The sequence below is a fragment of the Pygoscelis adeliae genome, unplaced genomic scaffold (assembly GCF_000699105.1).
Source record: "Pygoscelis adeliae isolate BGI_AS28 unplaced genomic scaffold, ASM69910v1 Scaffold30, whole genome shotgun sequence".
Taxonomy (NCBI): domain Eukaryota; kingdom Metazoa; phylum Chordata; class Aves; order Sphenisciformes; family Spheniscidae; genus Pygoscelis; species Pygoscelis adeliae.
Genome location: NW_008823915.1, coordinates 1,805,667 through 1,827,914, shown reverse-complemented (window position 1 = coordinate 1,827,914; position 22,248 = coordinate 1,805,667). Strand labels below are relative to the sequence as shown.

At 41.8% G+C, this 22,248-nt stretch overlaps 2 protein-coding genes across 5 annotated transcripts in view; both read left to right on the top strand.

The window, feature by feature from the left end:
- ATG16L1 (autophagy related 16-like 1 (S. cerevisiae)) overlaps window positions 1-11,330 on the top strand; it is a 22,808-nt gene extending 11,478 nt beyond the window's left edge. For all 4 annotated transcript variants that reach the window (XM_009319114.1, XM_009319098.1, XM_009319106.1 and 1 more), the window contains 10 exons: window positions 299-401; window positions 2,917-3,022; window positions 3,134-3,204; window positions 4,680-4,751; window positions 6,765-6,885; window positions 7,726-7,831; window positions 8,361-8,510; window positions 8,914-8,961; window positions 9,327-9,428; window positions 9,825-11,330. In XM_009319114.1, coding sequence (XP_009317389.1) covers window positions 299-401; window positions 2,917-3,022; window positions 3,134-3,204; window positions 4,680-4,751; window positions 6,765-6,885; window positions 7,726-7,831; window positions 8,361-8,510; window positions 8,914-8,961; window positions 9,327-9,428; window positions 9,825-9,918 — 973 coding nt within the window. In that variant the 3' untranslated portion in view covers window positions 9,919-11,330. The remainder of the gene's footprint in view (window positions 1-298; window positions 402-2,916; window positions 3,023-3,133; window positions 3,205-4,679; window positions 4,752-6,764; window positions 6,886-7,725; window positions 7,832-8,360; window positions 8,511-8,913; window positions 8,962-9,326; window positions 9,429-9,824) is intronic.
- A 4,735-nt stretch (window positions 11,331-16,065) lies between these two features.
- Window positions 16,066-22,248, top strand: part of SAG (S-antigen; retina and pineal gland (arrestin)) — a 16,587-nt gene continuing 10,404 nt past the window's right edge. Inside the window, exons 1-9 of the mRNA XM_009319077.1 lie at window positions 16,066-16,198; window positions 16,796-16,856; window positions 16,946-16,990; window positions 17,286-17,479; window positions 18,704-18,763; window positions 19,932-19,999; window positions 20,195-20,330; window positions 20,685-20,769; window positions 22,059-22,131. Coding sequence (XP_009317352.1) covers window positions 16,100-16,198; window positions 16,796-16,856; window positions 16,946-16,990; window positions 17,286-17,479; window positions 18,704-18,763; window positions 19,932-19,999; window positions 20,195-20,330; window positions 20,685-20,769; window positions 22,059-22,131 — 821 coding nt within the window. The 5' untranslated portion in view covers window positions 16,066-16,099. The remainder of the gene's footprint in view (window positions 16,199-16,795; window positions 16,857-16,945; window positions 16,991-17,285; window positions 17,480-18,703; window positions 18,764-19,931; window positions 20,000-20,194; window positions 20,331-20,684; window positions 20,770-22,058; window positions 22,132-22,248) is intronic.

The window sequence follows — 22,248 nt, the reverse complement described above, 5'->3', positions numbered from 1 at the left end:
CTATGTTTCTCTTTCCTATTTAAAGAAAAAAAAGACTGCTCCAAAATGAGGTCAGTAATCAGTTCAGGTAACTTATCTGGTGTACTATGAAATATCTAAAGCCACAAGTGGATGTAGTGTTATATGACAAATGTAACTTTTGAAAGATGGGATAAAAGAAAGTTAAAAACTCCTTCCCCCGTTTTTTTTTTTTTAATCACTGTACCGTGTAGTTGAGTGACAGGTACAGATCTGGATGAACTCAAGAGAAACAGCCTTCATTCCCATTTTAAAATACTTCTACTTTGTTTCGTCTCAGGAGGCGTTCTTTGTCCTCGTTCCCTGCTCCCCAGGATAATGTAGAGCCACATTCAGGTGCCAGTAAAGAAGTGAGAGTGCCCACTACTGCCATATGTGTCTTTGTAAGTATAGAAGGAATTCTCGGTTTTAGCATTCCTTTTACTGTCTTTGGAGGAAGTGAATCCTATCTGTGTGGGAACTTCACTCCTGAAACTCTTTCTATTAACATTGCCAAACAAGAAGGAATTCTTGATTTGGTCGCATAGTTCATCCCATTTAATTCTTAGCCCAAATGCTTCTCAGAGCCAATGTGCTTGATGTCTGACTTACTGAGGTCAATGATGACTAGTAAAAGGTCTGAGGGCACAGGGGAATTACACTCCATTACCCTCTTGGCTCCCAGCAGTCCTTGTTCTGTCATGCCATAGTAGAGCTATGATTGAGGAAGAGATTGCTGACAGTCTGGGATTAATTCAGTTCCAGTTCCCCACAGTGAAGGGAGTTGTGGCACTGAATGTCATCCAACAGAACTAATTAAGAGGAGCTCGTGGTAGTGGGGTGTCTTCATTTGTTGTGTGTGATCTAAAGTTTTCAAGCTGAGACCTCCTTTATGTGTTGTTTTGGCCTCACAAGGCCAAACTTAAATTTCTGTGAAGGGCTTTGCCTTCTGAATGAAAGATATTGTAAATTGTCTTGTAATGCAGCTACTTGATTGAACATTCCTCTTGAGCCTTCTCAGGCACTCCAATGCTGGATGTAGATATTTCATGGATATGAAATGACTTCTTTTTTTCATCCAGAGTAAGAGTGGCTCACTGCAGCATGGAGGCTTGTGTATTCCTGGCCTGCCCTGTTACCATCTTCTCTAAAGGAAGTCATGGGGTGGAGGGAGTAGCAACGTTACCTTAAGTGAGAATAGGGTCATAACTTAAGTGACAGCCTGGAACTCGCTTGAATAGAGAGCATCAGAGGTGGTGTTCATGGCTGCAGTATGTGTTGCAGCCTCTCTCCTCCTCTGGCTATGTACAGCAAGCACATGTCATCATAAAGGGTATTGCAAAGCTATGTATGTAAGGTTTTCAAGAACAATGTGGAAGGTTATGTTGTTTTCGCCTTTCTCTTGATCTTCTGTAATGTCATCTGAACTTCCAAGAGCAGCGCAGCCTGTCTTCCCCATATGGAGGGGCAAACCACAGTAGACTATGCTGACCCCTAGTCTTGGCAACGTGGAGAATGCTGCCCGATTCCAATTCCCCATCTTGCAGCAGGAGTAGGAACAGCTGCAGTAGTAAGCCTGTCAGACTGACGGTATGGAGGTGATGTGTGGTTAGCACTGCAATATTAGAAGGAAAAAGACCCTACTCGTTTCATGGGAATCCATATGTTTGTTCTGGAGATTGTGTTATGTTTCAGCTCCTGTGTTTGGAGCCCAGGTGGAGTGTGAGGACATGTCTAGGTCCAGCAGAGCATTCGAGGAATGAATGCAAGGACTCTGTGCCAGAGGTTTGGCAGATACAGGGGGCACAGGGTCACTTCTGGAGAGATGAGTAGAACAGGCTTGGGAAGGCGGAGAAGGTAGTCACTTCAGCCATCGTTCTCGGGCATAGTTTCTAGGCAAGACCTTTGACCAGTTTTGTTCTGAATGGCTCTTCTGCACTTGTAGAAAGATCAGATTTGAAGTGTGATGACCCCTAAATATGAGCTGGCAGACCAAGTTCAAGCAACAAGTTCCAGAAAAATACAAGTTTCCAGAAAAACTGATTTTTGAAAGAGCAGTTACTGAAAATACTTAAAAACGAATGCAGCAAATGAATTAAGAATGTGGTACTAATACTGTGTGGGTAAGTAGTATAAAGCTGTGAAATTAACGGGGGGGGGGAAAGGAAGGAATCTTAACATTCTCATAGGTTTTAAAAGGTTAAGAATCGCTATTAAGTGGCCAACTCAAACTTCAAAACATTAGGCTGTGAGAAAGCAAGGGTGCAGGGGTGTCACTGCGCCTGCAGATAGGAACCACAGCTTAAGCCCAAGTTCTCTGTGAGAGAAGGTGCTGTCACAGCTGTGCTGGTACTACTTAATCACCAATATAAAGTAGCATTATTGCCAATACACTAAATGAATGCAGTTAATATGTTATGCTGTTTTCTAGCAGACTTTCCTAACTCAAGCCTGACTTGAGTGTTCCGTGGTTGCATGAACTAATTGGATCATGTTCCATGGCTGGCCCTAAATGGAAAAATGAAAAATTAGTTTCCTTCTACAGCATATCACCTGTTACTGTGTTCTGTCCTTTCCTTAATTTTTTTCTGGTGTAACTTAAAAGCCTTACTTTATAAAGCCTAAAGTTATGAAGCATTGTAAGGCTTCTGGCAGTTTACCATCACTGTTGAGTCCTTGCTAGTGTTTTTCTTTGTGCTTTTGTTTTTTTCTATAGATAAGGATCAGTCTTTTTGCTCTGTTTGTATACCATCAACCATAGTAGAGTTTCAGTCTGTGGCTTTGTTTCCTATATACTGCTGAAAGATCTACAGTTGTGGTTCTGTATAACCTTTAAGTTCTATAGCTTTCTAATCTGTGTTTTTTTGGGTCTATGCTAATTCCATTTTGGGTGGCTGTTCTGTTCCTCCTACTCCTCAGGATGCACATGATGGGGAGGTGAATGCAGTGCAGTTCAGCCCTGGCTCCCGGTTACTAGCAACAGGAGGCATGGACCGGAGGGTTAAGCTTTGGGAAGTCTTGGGAGGTAAACTTTTTTGCACTGGGGTATGGCGGGATGCTAAACAAACTCATATTATAGTTCACTTTGTGTCAGCTTCTGTTCTAATCCATTGCTTAAAAATCTTTCTCTGTACAGATAGGTGCGAGCCCAAAGGTTCCCTCTCTGGTAGTAATGCTGGGATTACAAGCATAGAATTCGATAGTGCTGTGAGTATCTGTGCAATACCCACTGTTTGTGATTGGGAATAAATTAATTGAATTATGTTGTGCTTTGCTATCAATTGCCATTCTAACACTTTTCAAAAAGTTACCTAAGAAATGAGTTAAAATACTTAGGAGAGTAACTGCAAATAGTTAAAAATTTTACGAAGATCTTTATTTGTTATGCTGCAGTCTGTAATTCTCATCTTTGCTTTGCAATTCAGAAGATGATATGCAGCTCAGACATTGGCTATTTTGGGCTATTATGATAACATTACAATAAAATACACTAGGCTTTGTCTAAAGTAAGAAATTAGTCTTTAGGTTCCCACTGAAGCTGGCATAACAGCACAAAAGAGGCAAATACACTGAGGCTTTATTTCTGTGAAGTTTATTTCCATAAGTGCTCTGCTGAGGTCTGTGATGAATAGTAAAAGGTCTGACTATCCGAAGACTTGCACTTCCATGACCCTTTCTCCCAGCAGTTTCTCACCAGTCATGGCACAGTAATGGTGTGGCTGGCAGAGTGTTTGCTGACAGTTTGTGATGTGTTCAGTTCATGTTAACCTGAAGTATCGGAGACATGACTGGGATCAGCATCCAACAGTCTTACTTGAAGGAGTTTGAGGTCTTGGATTGTTAAAGTTGGACATGTGATCTGACTTTTCTGCTGAGACCTCTCCCGTAACACAGTGCTTTACTGAATAGACAGTAGACCAAAGCTGACATTTCTTCCATTTGGTGATTCTATGTGCTAAACTTGCTGGCACTGTTAATCTGCAGGAGAAACTAGTTCTGATTTTTGCAAGCCGCTTGAGAGGTGCGAACTGCCTGAGGTGACATGCTAATGGACTTTAAGGATTCAGGAAAGTCTTTTGAGATGGACAGGAGTGCAAGTGTGAATCTTTTGGTGTCCATTCTCCATCATGGATGACTTGGAAGAGCCCTAAGCCTAAGGCCATGAACAAGTCAATTTATTTCTCCTTGGACAGATTTAGTTTTTGGCATCTTAGTTTAAAATGTTAGAATTGTAATGAAAATTGCAAGAATTGGGCTAATTCCACTCTGAGGCATATCTAAGCAGTGGGGGTGGACGATGCAGGGCTTTTTCCCTGTGAAAAATCAAAAAAGAGGAAAAAAACCCACAGTTGATGAGGGTAAACTAGAACCCGTTTCCTCACTGCAGCAGAAGGGAAAGGAGAATGTCCTTTCTTGTCTAGTTATTGTTATTCCTCTTATCTGTAGTCCTTATTCTACAAATCACTGTCACATTTTGATGAGAAGAAAAAGCCATAGCCTTTTTCAAAGTTGTTACACTAGCTTTTCTTACTAGGATGTGCTACTGTGGTTTTGGTTTTGTTCTTTTTTTTCCCTTGGCAATAGAGCACTAATATGGTTTTAATGATTTATTGGAAATACTTTTGAGTTTAAATTGCATATTGACTTGCAGAAGTAATTTTAAATTAATCTTGTGTTCACAGGGTTCTTACCTCTTAGCAGCTTCAAATGACTTTGCCAGCAGAATCTGGACAGTTGATGACAATCGATTACGGGTGAGTCTCTTGAAGGCAAAGCAGTGCTCAGGCTGTTTCTGCCTTGTATTTCCAGTTTTGTCTAATGGGGACATGGCAATTTTGGAAGTTGGGCATTGACAGACACTTTCAATAATTCTTTTTGTTAACAGGATCTTTATTTCTATTAAGGGTCTTCGCAAGACCTAAAATACAGTATTGGTCTCTGCACAGCCTTGCAGGAAACTCCAGTTACTGCATATTTTCACAATACAGCCCCCCTGCTAGCAAAACCTTACCACATAAACCCAATACACTTTTGCATCCCCCTCTGTGGAAATATAAATGCTTCTTACGGCTTATGGAGAACCACTTCAATGTTTTACACTCAATCCAAGGAGGGGACTGCTGAAAAAGGGTTTGCAGAAGACAGGGATTTTTTTGTTTAAGTCAGGAGCAGTGTTCTTGAAAAAAGGAGCCCTTTGCCTAGCTGTTAAAGGCAGCAAGCCTAAAAGTGTTTGGCTTTATTCTCAATGTATTTTGAAAGATTCCTCCTCTCCTCTCAACTCCTTTGTACTCACGTTCTTCTCCAACACTTAGCTCTAGCTTAAAGAAGGATTCACCTTTGACCAAAATAAAAGTTTCTTTTCGGCTTTCTAAGAGGTTTTTTTTTGTCATTCCTGTGTACGCTTTTCCTCAACTTTTTATTTTAGGAAGATGCTACTTTGTTCTGAACCTTCTGACATTTCACATGCCAGTTATAACCTACAGTTGCATTATAATTCATTGGGCAGTTCTCAGTGTGAAGATGTCAGGTCTCAGTTTAGGAAAGTGAAGAATATCAGTTCTTTTGCAGCTTCTGTTTGGCTGCAAAACCTACTGTTGGATGTAAATGATAGTGAATAAAAGTTTAGCAGACTATAGTCTGCTATAAGTTAGTTATCCCTGCATACGTCCACGTGGCTTCACACTATCTTCTTGTAATTTTTTGGTGTCCTTGGTGACTACCAGCTTTGGGTGAGTGTGTTCACTGAGATAAAATAGTGCATTATTTGTTTCGAGTGTGTGGTATGGATTTGTCATGGCTTGCACATGAGCAGGCGGCAGTAAAATCATGGTAAATTTTGCCACAAACTCCCTAATTAAATGCAAATATCTGTATGTAATGACTGCAGGAAGAGCATAAGAGATGCAGAGTGAAAGCTCCTTTGTGGAGTTTGTGTCCTTTATGGGATGATTCGTTCTTTCAGACTTTGTGTTGTGTATCACGTTTGCTTTTTTCCAAACTTCACTCCCATTCCTTTCCATTATTAAGGGTTTTTCATTTGTATTTCCCAAGCCCAGATTGCTTTGTGTAATTTGATAGTCCTTTGAGTATTTAAAAAAAAAAAAAAATCTAACTATATGCCAAAGTTTTCTCTCTTGTTTTTTCACAATTCTTACTTCAGTCATTCATTATCTGTTTTGTGATGTAGTATGTAAATATTCAGCAATTTGAAGTGAATGTGGTTCATGTTCTTCTCAGCCCCACAGAGCCTCCCCCTGCAGTTATAGAAACTGCTGCAGGGAGTTGTTCTGAAATCTCTGGCTGTCTCAGCTTTCAGGCTTGAAGATGTAACAACAGTTGAGACTAGATGCCCTGTTGTATCCTTGAGAGAAGCTCATTATAAAAACCTGAAGGCACAATTTCCATTTTCAGCATGCTTTAACCCCTTCTCATTGCTCCTGCAAGTTGCTGTCTGTCCATGAAATGTAGGCATATGGAGTGTTGAGGAAGAGAACTCGCAGGTTCCCTGAGTAGCTAGAGAAACTGCAGCCAAAGGTGACCTGTGTCTTCCAGCTTCAGGCTGAACTCTGTGGTACTTAATACTCCTACTCATGGTTAATCTCTGTTTAACTATAATAGATTTTTTTTTTTCTCCAAGCAATGCAGTAGACATGCAAATTATGATTTTAGATTGTCTTTGAGTTGTTAAATAGCAGGACTAGTAAGCCTTGAGGAAAAGGGAGCAAGTGGAACTGTGCAATTTTACCATGTAAATCTCTTGTCCTCAGCACACCCTGACAGGTCACAGTGGTAAAGTTCTGTCAGCCAAGTTCTTGTTGGACAATGCACGCATTGTTTCAGGAAGTCATGACCGGACCCTCAAGCTCTGGGACCTCCGCAGCAAAGTTTGTAAGGAAACCTAACTTCTGTCTTTCATCCATGTTCTGTGCTTCTACTGAACGTAAATGGAAGTCTGACATCAGCCAGATTATTTCATCTTCCAGCAAAAACTAGCAGCCATGCCATCTTCTGTTGTTATTCAAGTAATCGGATTCTTTCTGCCTGTTACATGAAGTAAGAATAAGAAATCATGTGTATGCAGGAAGCCCTGTTAATGCTATGACATTAACAGCAGCCGTGTTCCATGAGTATTTTTTTTTTTTACCAATCTGGGAGTGGGTATTTTAGTCTTCCACTAAAAACTTGGAGCCAGGTCAGAGTTTTTAACTCTGAGGTGGATGGAAATGTCTCTTGGAAATGTACCAAAAATTTCGACATCTCAAATGAAGGAAATGATAGGATCCAGATTTTTGTTTGGGAGAAACCCCTTATTTCTTTAGCTTTTCTCCTATTGATGGCTCTTAAACCTGCTTGCACTGAGAGATAAGTTGAAATTCAAGGTTACCTTGATACCTGGACTGCAAACATAGGTCAAGGAGACAGTTTCATGTTGTTTAACAGTAGCAAATTATAGCTGTCTAAATATGAAGTGGAAGTAAAGCAGCTGTCATGGGAGCATTTAAAGGGATATTAGCCAGAGCAAAGGAGATTGAGAAGGGCAGAGAGGTTGTTGAAGACTTAAATCGGGATTATTCAAAGACAGAGTTTGTCTGCCCTGTGGCACTCCTTGGACACTGCTCTGTGTGGCCACTGTGTGTGTGTGTGGTATAGCGATTATTTTCTGTCTCTGTTTTCATCAGTTTGTACAATATAAATATCAGTTTGTCACCACTGGTTTATTCTTTTTAGGTATAAAAACAGTGTTTGCAGGATCTAGCTGCAATGACATCGTATGTACTGAGCAATGTGTAATGAGTGGACATTTTGATAAGAAAATTCGTTTCTGGGACATCAGGTAAAACTATTGTAAGAGAGCTTATAGTATAGGAATGGTTATGGGATTGCTGTCTGAGTATAATCTGAACTAGGGAACTCTTATTCCTGAGCTTGGAAGCTAATGAGACTGTTGTAAGAGTTGCAGAAGGCCACTGGAAGAGACTTTTGTTACTACTTTTATACTGTTTGGTGGTTTGGGATTTTTTTTTGGGGGGTATGCCGTTTCTTTTCTGAAAAGGCAGTCTGCTTTCTTGTAAATATTTTGCATTGGTCAGTACTTGCCATTCGAGATGTTACTTAGTTTTTCAGAGCGTGGGGTTGTGAGGAGAGTAGTATCTAACTATTGGCTGGAAATGTTGTCCACAAAGTGAGATCTAGCTTGGGAAAGAATCAAAATGTGAGAATAAACCAGTAATCCTTTTTCTCCTCTTCTTCCACATTGGGACAAGTCAAAGTTTTGATGCAGTGGTTTGGCTTCTGGACCTTGGTTTACTCTTTCTTTTTTTTTTTTTCTTTCTCTCCTTTTTTTTTTTTTTTTCTGTCTTTAGGACTGAAAGCATAGTAAAAGAACTGGAGCTGCTTGGAAGAATCACAGCTCTGGACCTGAACTCAGAGCGAACAGAGCTTTTGACTTGTTCCCGTGATGATCTACTGAAGATCATTGATCTGCGGGTTAGTGCTGTCAAGCAGACATTCAGGTGGGTGTGTTCTCCACAAGAACATTATGAATTTCAGAACTTTGGATTGCGGATTGCCCTCAGTATTGGAGTGTTTTTCAGTATCTCCATGGAGAGAGCAGTCTCCTGACTTTTCTACATGGGTAGCAAAGTTCTCTAGAGTCTAACTGCAAAGATCTGCTCTGGTGGATCTCTTCATTTACCTCTTTAAAGAAGATAGCTTGGCTTAGAAGTCTTTGGCCTAAAGGAAAGAATTTCTTCAGATGTGATTGAGAGGAGGGTATATGAGAAATGTAAATTGTGATAAAGGGATACTGGATCTTATTCTGAATGATGTAGAAATCCTTACCATGCTCTTTAGTGAGAACGTGGAAGTCCATCTTCTTATAAATGAATTTACAATTATCTGATTCTAACTTTTCAGCGCCCAGGGATTCAAATGTGGCTCTGACTGGACAAGAGTTGTGTTCAGGTAAGGTCAGATATAAGTAAGATATCTGATAAATCTTTCCCCAGCAAAAGTGAGTGATTCCTGATGCTTGGCTGTATTGTCCCTGTTTACAGCTAGAAAAACTGGGGCAGAGTTTGTGATTTGCCCAAGGTTGCCTCTTGGTCAAGACAGAGTGTATCTGTAGATGTTGATCCAATGTCTTGGAAACTTTCTGATTTCAAAGTGCTTTCACCTCTTAGTGTTAGTAGCTGGTAACACATAACTCTTAAGACTATTTAATGCTAAGTTGCTTGCTTAGGAAGTTGCGGGTGGAATGATGATGTGTGCTGATAAATTGCTGACTTGAAAATTGTTCTCTGCCTTCTGCACCTTCTCTGATCTCATAGCCCTGACGGTAACTATGTGGCTGCTGGTTCAGCTGATGGGGCCCTCTACATTTGGAATGTGCTCACAGGGAAATTGGAGAGGATGCTTGCAAAGCATCACAGGTGAGGGGAAGCTGGCCGTATAATCTAAAGTGGGGATCTGGGTTGTGAATCTTGCTGAGGTATGAAAGAATTGTAGTTATACAGCTTTGCAACTTATTGGTGTGTGAGAATTTTTAATAAGCAAATTCTTTGTGGATTCGTGGCAGCATTCTCTAGATTGAATTAAGGTTAGGTTTGTTATTGTTCAACTTCTTAAACTGAGATATGATTCTAATAAAGTACATTTAATACAGTCTGAAGAAACTGTGTCTCTCTTAGGCTTATTAAAAGCCCGAGTCTCTTGAGAGCTGAGAACGTGCTTTTTCTTTGATAGAGTACTGTAATATTTCATTCCAGTGTTAAGTGCTGTTGTGGAATTCAGCTTTTTTGTAAACTTATACCTGGCTTCCATTTCAGTTCTTCTATCAATGCAGTTGCATGGTCACCAGCGGGTGCCCATGTGGTCAGTGTGGACAAAGGAAACAAGGCTGTCCTGTGGTCTGAATTTTGACTGGACGGAGGGTGAAAGGCAGAGTGTCCAGCACCTCTGTGCATGGTGGTGCTGGACTGTGGCTGAACAGAATGGAGACCCGAGCCCAGATCCATCCTGAGTTGGGATAATAACAAGCGCGTGGGCTTCGCTTTCCAGAGGAAAGTTCTAAAGCAATGGAGAAGGAGCCTGAGTCAGAGACTTCTTATGGCCCTAACTGCACTGTGGCACTCGGACTCAGCAAGGGATTAGCTGTTCTGGATGGAGAATGCTACTTAGTCATGCCTTTACATGCAGTATCTATGCACCAAGTGGAGCTGAAGATACTAGCGGGATTCCTCACCAGACAGCTGTGCCAAATACCCCGTCACACAAATGTATCTGCAGCACTTCTGAGTTGGAAATGTTGGAAATAAGTTACTGTGTATGCTGACTTTAATACATGTCCTGTCTCCTGTGTTCTGTTCTTGTGGCCTAGTTCAGGCATGGGGTGAGAAGATCCTGAAACATGGACAGGTCCTGGGCAGTCTGAAGTGTTGGAACAGCTTTTAAAGAGTCTCCCATGGCTCTGGCAGCTCTGCCTTTTGAGTTATCAGCTCAATTCAGATCTGCTCTGGTCCTGACACAGGTTCTCCAGCACTGTCATGTGAACTCTTTGTATTACTTCCACCTGTTAAGGCATGGTCTGTTCTTCAGGACTTCTGCACCCTTTTGTTAAAATGCCCTTCAACAGCTTGGGTATCACAAAATAGGAGATTTTAAATCTTTTTATTCCACAGGCGGTTTGGTTACTGGGTGTGAGGAGAGAGAAGTTCAACTTCTGTTGTGCTGCTGTGATAAGGAATGTAGTCATACTGTGACTTCAGTACCAGAATATAGATGTTTGGTCCCTTTTTCTGTTCATCTGTCCTGTCCTGGCGGCTGTCAGTAGAACACAGGGGAGCAGTCGGGTTAAATCCCAAATCCATTGTTCTGGTGCTGGCAATTCCAGGCCACTTGCCCCTTTCTTGAGCACACGTGCAATATTCCTGTTCGTGCTGGAGCCCTCTCTGTGCTACAGAGCAGTGTCTTGGCTCTGTCCCTGTTTAAGCATCCAAAACCATGATGTGGCTGGGTGTGAGCTACCTGGCATAACTTTATCCAGCCAAACCTTCCACATCGTCTGGGCCTCAAGGCAAGCCAGCAGCGTTTTATTGCCTTTTTATTTGCACTTTATTTTCTTCTTTCCCGATAGTGTTTTACTAAGGAAGTGTGTTCTTTGGAGGGGCTGGATTAGGGAGCAGCTGCTGTAACAGGCATCTCTCTAACCTAGCCTTTTGTTCAGACACTTTCTGCAGAGGGGAATTAGAGTATATGGGGCAAAGTTTTTATTTATTCAGCTGCCCATAAGAACTTGATTGTAAATAAACCTGTGTTCTGCTTTTAAAACCCCACAATGCTCCGATTCATTTATTTGTGTGTCTGTGTGTGAGATCTTGTTGTGAATGAGCGAAGAGGGGAACCCGAAATGTGTTTTCCTGATGAATTGTGGATTTGTATTCAGTCGCATTGTGAGATTTGGTGTGGAGGGGGACAGAGGATAATGCTCTTAGCTTAAAGCTGGACATCTGGCAGATAAAACCTGGTCTTGCCCTGTCTCAGGAATACTGCCTTGGAGAGGCAGGAAGGAGACTGAAGGAAGTCTTACCGTGTCGAACAAGTGCCTCTGTCTTTGAAAGGTTGATGTATTCTTGGACGTTTTGGATAAATTACTGAATTGAGGAAATCAGTATCTGTATTTCAGACACTGCTGAAAATAGAAGGCTTTTTCTGCTGTGATACTTCGACTGCTACCTTGTGAAGTTTTTAAGCCATTAATAGGAGTCACATTTTTTTAAAAACACGAAAACCCTTCTTGAAGATAATGCTCTGGTTCCTACTTCAGAGTAATGAAGCAAAGCCTTCAGCTGTTCAATGTACAAATCTTATACATAACTAAGAGCCATCACTGACCACCTTCCTGTTTTCGTAAGAAAAGAAGCCTTCTGTCCAGCTCTTGGAAGTGAGAACTGTAGCAAAAATGAAAAGGTTCACATTGGCATTCTGAAGCATTTCTAAAGGCAAGATATTTTTTTCTTCCGCCTGTTGCTGTGGCAGAAGGTCCTTGAAAAGGCACCTAGCAAGAGCCCAGGTGACCTTGGTCACTGTGGAAAAGCAGATCACTAAATGACAAGTCAGCATGATGAAGGATTATTGGGAGATTAACGTAATAAAAACTCTGCAGGCTCTGCTGAGGAGGATCAGAATGGGTTTAGGATGTTTATAATTTAGGCTGCTATACTTGTGTTTTTCTACAACGTGGATGCACATCTTACACAAAGGGCTTTGTTTTGCCTGTGATGTTACAAAGTAGGTTAATAATACTCGAGGATAATGCCTAGCTAGCTAAGAACTTAAGCATTTTAGATTAAAATTCCTTAGGACCAAGGTAGGTAGGAAATTCTAGTGACCAATTTTAGCTTTTTCTGCTATAGTTGGTTTATTTACTTCTATTGCCCCCTTTTCTGCTTCAATCTGCAGAGGGAAGAAGAGGTGGCTGTCACACTGTTTCTCTGCTAAAGGTGGAGCTGCCCTTCAAGTGGTTTTGGGGGGTGGGGTGGGCATCTTTCTCTGGACATAAGGGTTCATTAGGAAGCACGTGTTATGGAGAAGCTGCTTCCAAGCTCCCTGAAGAAGTTTGCAGTGGTGCACGTATCCACACCTCCCAGGCCCTCAGAGGAGCAGCAGGTGTACCAGCAGTGGCAGCAGCACAAACTCTTAACAAAACCAGCTTTCTCCTTTTTGCTTTTGCACTGTGTGACTGAATAGGATGTGTTGATTTTGTGGGTTAGTTTCTGGGGTCTCTTCCCTACTTCCTACAACCAGGATCTGGCTTTCCTTCAGCAACACAGGCACACATGAATTTCTGTGTTTTAGGGCTGGCTGGTTTGTGTTTGCCAGAGTTGGTTAAACAGAGTAGTGATTAAGCTTTCCAAAAAATCCACCTCCAATTAATGAAATGTTGCTGGAATTTGGAAAATGCTGAAAGAGCTGAGGAACACTGGTTCTGTGTTCATTTTTTTGGAATAATTTGTGTACCCAGGCCACTATTCAGGCAAATGTTGGTGATTGTTTGCAAAAAGCAAGCTTGATTTGTGACTGCAAGATTGCCTGAGATGGAGGGTGCTGTTCAGGCTGGCAAACGGAGAGGATATCATGTGATCTTTCTAATCAAACTAACAGATGCAGCCCTGAGGAAAGCTACAGCTGTTTATGCAGCTTGCAAGCCAAAAATTACACATATTGTTGTGCATATCAAGACCAAATTCATGGCGTGGGGGAAAAGCTATTCTTGGGACATTCATGAACAGAAAAGCTAAATTGGTTGAAATGTCGGTTCATGTGTCTTGGATGTTGTGTCTCACTCTATAAGTAAATTAAGGAGGGGAGGTGTACTAGCTAGCAACATGCTGTTTTGCATCAGCATGCCAATGGGACGTTGGTGGAGCAATAATAGATAAACTGCTTAGTGATTATGAGAATAATACATTGTTCTCAGTGTTTGGAAGTCCTTCATAATGGCAACTATTTATAGAGACATAGTGTTTTATAAACTCCCTTTTTCATAAACGGCTCTTGTCTGTTCAGCTTCTTATCAGGCTGGATAGCTTGCAACATTAGGAAGGAGAAGATAGAGAAAGAGCTTTAGAATAAAGCTGCTTTCAGTAACCATCCTGTTCTATGTAAGTCTGTAGTCTTTGCAAAGCATGTGAGTATGACATTGTAGACCTCTTCCATTGACTATCTGAACTTCCTTAGGTAATGCTGTATGTTGCTGACTTAACCACTTTCCAGTTGAATCTTAGCCCAGGTAGAATATTTGCTCTTGGAGGGGGATTAATTCTTGAAATCCTGGATGGACGCAACTAGGGACGTGCTTTCAAATCCCCTACAAATTGTCTTCCTTGTTTGCGAAGAGGTTAGTGGTTCCCTCTGGTAGATGCGAAGAAGCACAGGACATGGCTGCGTGGAAAATTCGTCTGTCTTCAGTAGTTTAGGAGTTCACGTCTTTGTCCCGTGGCAGCTCCTGTGGCATTTGGAACACAGCAAGGTATGTAATGTTATTTGCTTGTTCGTTTATTTGGGTCTACAGCATGAGTAGGGTGTCTGTTCAGCAACAAATACTATTCTGGACTTGGAAAACCTACCTATACTTCATAAAAATTAGAAATTCTTAAACGTGTAAAGTCTGTCTCTAATCTCTACCTTATGTTTTTTCCAGCTTTCTAAGAAGGGAAGTATTTCCTTTTTCTACAGTTTGTTGTGTGCAAGTAGGCCCTATAAACTGTTCCTACTCTTAAAACAGTTTTAAAATGGGAAAGCAAGCAGAAAAATAGAATGGAAGCAAACTTCAAGGACAGTCCTACACTGTCAGACCAATGGTCTGTCTAACACCGTACACTCATTCATGCAGGTCCAGTAGGGAGAAGTGTAAGAATAAGGCATATGTAGCATCGTCGTTTCCTGATATTGCTCCTCAGCTTCAGAGTCTTATGGGGTTAAGGTTGCACCTGGATCATCCTGTCCAACATCTGCCAAAAGCCTTTTCCCTGTGAACACTTATAATCCTGTGAATCAGTTCATATTGGTGATTTCCGGAGCCTTCTGCAGCAACACACTGTACTCTTGAATCTTGTGTTATGTGGGGAAATGCTTCACTTTATTTTGAATTTGCTGTCTGATCACTTAACCGAATGCTGCTATTTTATGACTTACAACAAAGTGAAGAACTAATCTCTCTCTGCTTTGTACTGCTTAGGTTTTCTGGACATCTCTCTCTCTGGATATCTCTTGTGTCCTTTTGGTCTGCCCCACCCCTGAAGAATCTTATTCCATCTGTGTTTTCTGTGGGTACAAGCTGTTCCCTACCCCTGGTTATACTTGTTACCTTCCTGGGCAGGTGGCTGGACTGCTATGTTCTTAAGGTCCATTCTGGTTTGGGTTCAATGATACCCTGCAAGTAATGGGTTGCATTTGGTTCTGATTTAGGAAGATACAGTAGGACAGATGAGTTCTCATTTTGGGTTTGGTCTGACTCCTTACCAATACATACTACCTTTCTAGGTCTTGGACTGAGCATGCTGTATCCAAGATGTGGATAAGTAAGGGGTTCTGAAATGGTATAAATGGCATTCTCTGTGTTCTTGATTTATTTCCTAATAACTTCTCTGCTTATGTCAAGGCATTCTTCCTAAGTGATACCAAGTATAACTGTGCATGTGAGACTATAGTTGTATTTTCTTTGAGTGCAATACTTCTCACTTACCGTTATAGAATATACGGTATTTCATCACCTATCCAGTCTGCATCATGAAGCACTCCTCCAGCTTAACATAGACAGCTCTACTTTTGGAAATCCTGAATACCTTTGTGTCTGTGGGCAGGCTATTCACTCCTTATCTAGGCTTCTTTCTATTCATCCAAGGATATGCTCAACAGCAAATACCCCAGGACAGATGACACTGCGCTGTTGTATACTTGCAATGGTCAAAAAACAAAACAAAAACAAACAACCCCCCCAAAAATAATCCAAACCCTGAAAGTAGCCAAAACCGTATGTATTGATATTCTTTATTTCCTATATTTTATCCCATTATTAATGAGTGAGATGACCTTCCTTCTTACCTCATGACAATTTAGAGCCTCTGATGACAAATCTTGAGGTATCTTTTGAAAAATCACAGTACCTTGTGTTGATCAGATTACCTTTATCTGTACTCTTACAGATTTCTTCACAAAATTACTCTCTACAAACCTCTCTGCAAAGGCCAAGCTACCCCTTCCCCTCCAGATTTTTCTATTAGTCTACTAATTTTTTAATACTAATTAAAAAGAGTTCTTGGTCTTTTGTAATGTTTCTGAAGAGCTGTTTTTAAATAGATGGTTTTATGTTTTTTTTTTTTTTAATGAGGAACTGCTAAAATGAAAAGAAACCCACCTTCTGTGCTGTGCCTGAGTATCTATTGAAATAGTCTTTGGTAAACTATACATGGGAGTAGAGTGCTTTACCCACCAAGTATATTTCCGCTTTTATCTCATCCACCTATTTTTTCTGACATCTTTCCCAGGACCTCTTGGGGCAGAAAAGCTTCACTCACCCACAGTCACATACCCATCTTTGACCATGAGCTGCCCTGAGTCTCAAAAGATGGGGACAAGTGGGAAGAATGCTAGTTCTCCTCGTAAACAAGTTATCTTCAGAAAAAGCACCCGTGACAAATCTGTAAGTACCATAATAATGGATTTATGTATGTATTTTATATAGCTATGAGTTTTACTTGTAGTCACACTGGAGACTTACTAGAAAGCTCTTTCCTGTCCCCTTATTTTTTTTTTCTGAAGAAGGACTGTGAACTGTATTTAGTGCTAAGTTTGAGGAGATGATGTAAACAGAGTTTATAGGGCAAGCTTCTCATATATTATAATACAAGGGAAGGCAACTCGCCTCTCCGTCTTGAGTTGTTCTTCTGCTGGTAAATGTTTAAAACAAAGCTGATTCATTGTCTTGCTAACCTGATGGCACCAAAAAATCTTTAAATCTATAGTTCTTTGTCCCATGCACAAGTATTTATGTTGTGCTTTTAGGAGTTGGTCTACATCAGGTTTTCAATTCTGATGTCCTGAAGCATGTGAATAATCCTGTTGAGTCTGGTGGGGATTGCATGTTTGCTGGAAAAAAATAAATATCCCATTTAAAATGGAATTGTTCCGAACTCTACAAGATTTATAGCTCTCCACTGTGTGTGTGTATGTGTGTGTGTGTCCGAACACACAACCATCAACACTTTGTAGTTCAACCGCGGTCATCTTCTCCCTACAGCTGACCATCTACCTGGGAAAGCGGGACTTCATTGACAACGTAGGGAATGTGGAACCTGTAGGTAAGTCCACAAGGATACGTGCTGCCCTTCCTGCTCTCTCAACCCTGATTATCCTCTGTTAATATTTTTTATTTTTTCCTTTCTTTCAGATGGTGTTGTATTGGTGGATCCTGCAGTTATCAAGGGGAAAAAAGGTTTGAGGTTTTACACAACATACATTTCAAAGATTGTTAGTCGTCTTTTGAAGTAAGATGCTGAGATAGAACCTTTTTTTATTGTTTTAAGGGTACAAATGTAACACTCTTCCCCAGTGAACGGGCTTCTTACTCAACATAATGTATGTTCTTACATATGGTATGAATACTTACCAGGTTATACAACAGTGTTGAAATAGGTTTCCCTGACTCTATAGTGCAGGAGGATTTTACATCCCACCTGGCTGCATTGTTAGCCTACTGCATGCTTTAACCATCATGTGCTTCTTTCCAGTGTATGTGTCCCTGACCTGTGCTTTCCGGTATGGCCAGGAAGACATTGATGTGATTGGCCTTGCCTTCCGGCGGGACCTGTTCTTCTCTAGGGTCCAAGTGTACCCACCTGTTGACAAGCCAGAGTCTCTCTCCCACTTGCAGGAATCTCTGCTAAAGAAGTTGGGGAAAAATGCTTATCCCTTTTTCTTTACGGTAAGTATCTCATAAGAGCCTCTGAGCCTCTTCTCCTTGTCTGTTATTACCAGGTTGCTGAGACCTGGTGATGGACTGAAGACAGGGATTAATAGTGAATTCATGTTATGCAAAGTTCCAATTTTGAGTGACAGACAATGTACCAATTTTTTTTTTTCTTACTGTCCTAAGTGGTAAAGTGCAAGAAGATCCTAACTGCATGTGAAAAGTACTTTCCTTGAAAAGGCAAGGAAACATGCAATGGCTTTATGCTAGCAACAGCCCCATATATCCTTGTCTTCCCCATTCCTGAGGGGCTGGAATACTTTATACCAGTGCTCACAGAGGAAGTGCCAAATCCTTTCTCTTTAAAAAATTTATGGATCAAACAAGCAGATGAAAAGCTCTTTACCAGATGTTGTCAACAAATAACAGCTCATGGCCAAATTCTGATTCTGACAGGATATGCTTCCAGTACTGTCAGTGACGTGTCTGCCTTAGCATTCCCTAGGAAGATCCAGGTTTGAAAACCACATGCTCTGATATAGCAACAAATAAGTCTTTGAATGATTCTGCTAAATGGGTTGGTACCTGTCGTAATGTTATTAACCACTCAAATACAATCTAGTGATCTTCAAACTGTTGGAGTCTCTAATGGGGTGTTAGCACTCAGTCTCCATGAGCTACTCTGCAGCCTTCCCAGTTGATGTCTGGAGTTGCTGGCCCTGCCCAGGCCAGGAGCGAATGGACACTGGTTGGTGGCTGGCTGGTCTTCATGGCCTTAGTTGTGTTTCTGACACAGAGATGCTTTGCTTCAAGCATCATGTGAACAGTGAGTAGCACTGCTGTGAGCTGTATTGATTATCTTGGATGGGGAGCCAGATGTTCTAGCTGCTACTCTAAGCTGTGCCTCTAGGGCTCTGTTTGATTTTTAGACCAGGTGCTTCATGTGCGTGGACTTGTTTTACTTTTTCTCTCCTTTTTTTTTTTTTTTTTCCTCCTCCCTTGGCTATTAAAGTATTTTTGGAAGAAAGGAATTTGTTCATACAAGGCAAGTATAAGGCCCAGTGTATTAAGGCCCCTATCTAAGCCAGAACTTCAAAGGGTTACTACATTACAGCGAGTGACCTGTTGTCTTCAGGATTGCTTTGTGCCTTTTGTGAGCAATATGTTAATTAGAGTGTTGAAGAGTTGGAAATCTTTGTAATATTGCTTTGGGGTATTTTTCTCTTCTTCCTCCTACAGTTTCCAGATCATCTGCCTTGTTCAGTCTGTCTGCAGCCTGCACCTCGTGATGTTGATAAGGTGAGACCAATCGGACACTTGTGCTTATCATGGTTCAGGAAAGTCATATGGAAAAAGTCATGTGAATTTATTTGGCTAGCTTGAGAGTAGAATAATGTGATACTGGGGTTTACTGTGTTATGCCACAAATGTCAGGAACCTGACTTAAGAGCTACAAGTGTGTGTCACAGACTTGGAATTTAAGTCCTCAGAATAAGAAAGGGAATCTAGTCAAATAGCAGCAAGACTACTAAATCTGCAATACTTGTAGTTTCCTTAAGGGTACCACATGATTTGTGCATTGGCTGCACATAAAATGATTGTAGCTGTCAGGCTACATGAGAGAAAAGGAGACAGAGTGCCTAAAACTAAAATCTCGTAGATCGCTGTAAGTAGCGTGTGTTAAGACCTGCTTCTAAATTAAAACAAATGCAGAGAAGGGCTGGCTTGCACATGTGTGTAAACAAAACAAACCCTGGAGTAAAAGTCACCAGATAATGAGATGTTCTGCAAGGTTTCTGACAACAATTTAAAATATTCCTTTTATACTTCACTGGATGCTTCTCTGAACTGCTGAGCTAGACTAACAACTGGGCAAGGTGGGAGCAGGTCGTAGAATCCAGTGCCACAAAGACAAGCTGTGTTTTTTTGCAAGGAATGATATTCTAGCAAAAATTCCCATATTGCTTTGTAGAGAGTTATCTGGGACTCACACAGATGTCCCATGGCAGTATAAACCCATTAAAAGAAAGGTCAGCTTCGCCTGATCGGCCCTTAGACATTGGGAAGTAAGAAGGTTGACCCTAAGTCATGTATTGGCATTACAAAGCCATTCAGAAATTCAGTTCCGAAACCCAAGGCAGACTGGAGAGCTTTGCAGGCTGATCAGTCTTATAACCTGTAGCATGCTGTGACCTCTACAGCACTGCTCTCACAGAAAGCCTTTTAGGAGTAGGGATGTCATCTGTCAAAGGCTGGGAACTAAGCCTCATTTATCAGAAGCATCCTGGAACAGGTGGATGCTGCCACACCAGTTGGCAGGGATCTCTATTATAATGGTAGGAGGCCAGAATAATTTGCAGCTGGCAGGAATCTGCCAATTTCTGGTGTATAGAAAGATATTTAAACATCTGCAGATGTTCTTGGCTTCTGACACTGGTTTCACAGCTGTCTTCTCTCTCTCTGGCAGAGCTGTGGGGTGGACTTTGAGGTGAAAGCTTTCTCAACAGAGAATGTGGAAGAGAGAATTCGTAAGAGGTAACAGAATGTGTGTGTCTGTCTTCAGCTTTGCCCTTCTTAAAGGCGGTGGGTGGTTCAGTAATGCACCTTGGTTGATGGTTCAGATTTGCCCCACTTGTCATTGGGCTTCTTGGGTGTAAGCACATGTGAATGCAGAACTCCTGCCTCTGCCAAGCACGAAGTACCACCATGTCGTCCTCTACTGCTTCCCAGGAACTCTGCACGTCTGCTGATCCGTAAGGTGCAATATGCTCCAGAAAAGCCAGGACCCCAACCTTGTACGGAGACCACCTGGCAGTTCTTCATGTCCACCAAGCCGTTACACTTGAAAGCTTGCCTCAGTAAAGAGGTGAGGAGTTTGCCCCGGGGCTGTGGACATCATAGTATTGGCATGCCAATATGCATTTTGCTGCCCAAAGCAGCTACTTTGTGTGTTACTCAGATGGTCTCAGCTGAGACTGACTTGGCCCAGCACTCAAGGGCTCTAATGTTCTGTCAGTAGCTAGTGTTAGGGGAGGCTGAGACCCCATTAGAAGGTCATTTGAGGCTACGTAAGTTATTGAAGGAAGGGTCATGAATCATTGGGAAGGGTCATCTTGCCTTATCTGGCCTCTGTGAGGAGATTTAATCTGGGGGGACTAGAGGGGTTTAGGGCTTGGGAGAAGCCTCCTGGCTGGATTTCTGAGCATCAAATTCCTTCTAGGTGTACTACCATGGTGAGCCCATTCCAGTCACTATCACCATCAACAACAGCACAGAGAAAACAGTGAAGAAGATCAAAGTCCAGGGTATGTTTTTACTGTTGCTTGGGACTCTTTGAGGGCTAGAAGACTGAATGGTGGGAGGGCTGAAAGGGAGCCAGAATTTAGTGCTTGCAACAGTTTAAGCAGGCAGCGTGGGACAAGTCAGGAATTTGTCCCTCCACGCTGTCTGTTGCTGTTTCTTTGCTGTTCATCAAGTGAAACACTGCAGCTTTTTTCCTGACTCTCATGGTTACTTGTGTGGCTTAATTTCAGGCGCCAGCATGTCCCCTCTAGTAAACAGAAAAGGTCTGGCATCTGCAGTGGGCAAGGCAGGTGCTGTGGGGAAAAATCCACTTCTTTTGGGAGGCTGGTTGGAAGGGCTTCTCTGTCAATGTGATGCTCCTGCTAACTGTAAATGTGCCTAGGTTGCATACAATTTGGCCTGGGGTTTCAGAAACATCTGGCAATGTTAGAAACAGCTGCTCTGCCAGCAATGGTGTAATGCCTCCTGAGGAAGCTGAGGGCAGGGGCTCAGTTTCAGAGCAGTTTCAGTACTGTGCCTGTGTTTTATTTGTGGCACTGCATGTTTTCATCCCGCAAGCCCCATTGCACTTGGACCTGGGGAAGACAGTCTGAGACACAAAGGATGAGAAAGAGAAGGGAAGGCAAGGAGGGAATGAAGTTGCTGAGGTTTTTACAAAACTCTATATTAAAGAAAGCCCATTTAGTGCTGGTCTTGGATGCACTGTCTAGTGATTCCCAAATATTTTTAGGCTGACATGCCGCTGTCAGGCTTAAAAAGACCTTGTCGATCCCCAGATTCTCTCCTCATCAGTGTTTCAGTCAGAATTACCCTATGGGTTTTTTGGTGTTTGATTGGAGAATATAAGCCATTTATTATCGCAGGCTCTTGACTACAGTTTGGTATCCTGTCTGCTTGATGATGGTGTCTCCTGAATGCAAATGCATTGGCTGTAGATACACAAGAGATACCAGTGACCAGATATAGAAACGGACATGCTTAGAGAAGAGAGATCTTTATAATGGAAAGAGCAGGCTCACAGGGGAAACCGTGGATTATTGACTTTTTGTCATCTCCAAATCAAGGCTGGATGCATTTCAGGGAAGATAGTCTTTGGCCATTTGTGTGCTGTTGGTTTCTATCCAGGTCAGGCTGTCTGACCTGGTGGTCCCTTCAGGCTCTAAATGGATGGGTTTTCCTGCTGTCCTCATCATGTTTTCCATTGCTGAGACTCAGGGTGGGTTGGGGGGGAGCTATGTTGTTTCTGATGTGTATGCACAACTGATTGTCCGCTTTCTCCTTTCTCACTCAGTGGAGCAGATTGCCAATGTGGTTTTGTACTCCAGTGACTACTATACAAAAGTGGTAGCTGCTGAGGAAGTACAGTGAGTGAATGCTCTGATTATCCCTTCTTGCTCTTTCACACTCTTTTAATTACCCTCTTCCTCAGTAATGGGAGGTACTCCTAGGTATAGTCTTGCAGTTGCCTGCTGTTACAGCAC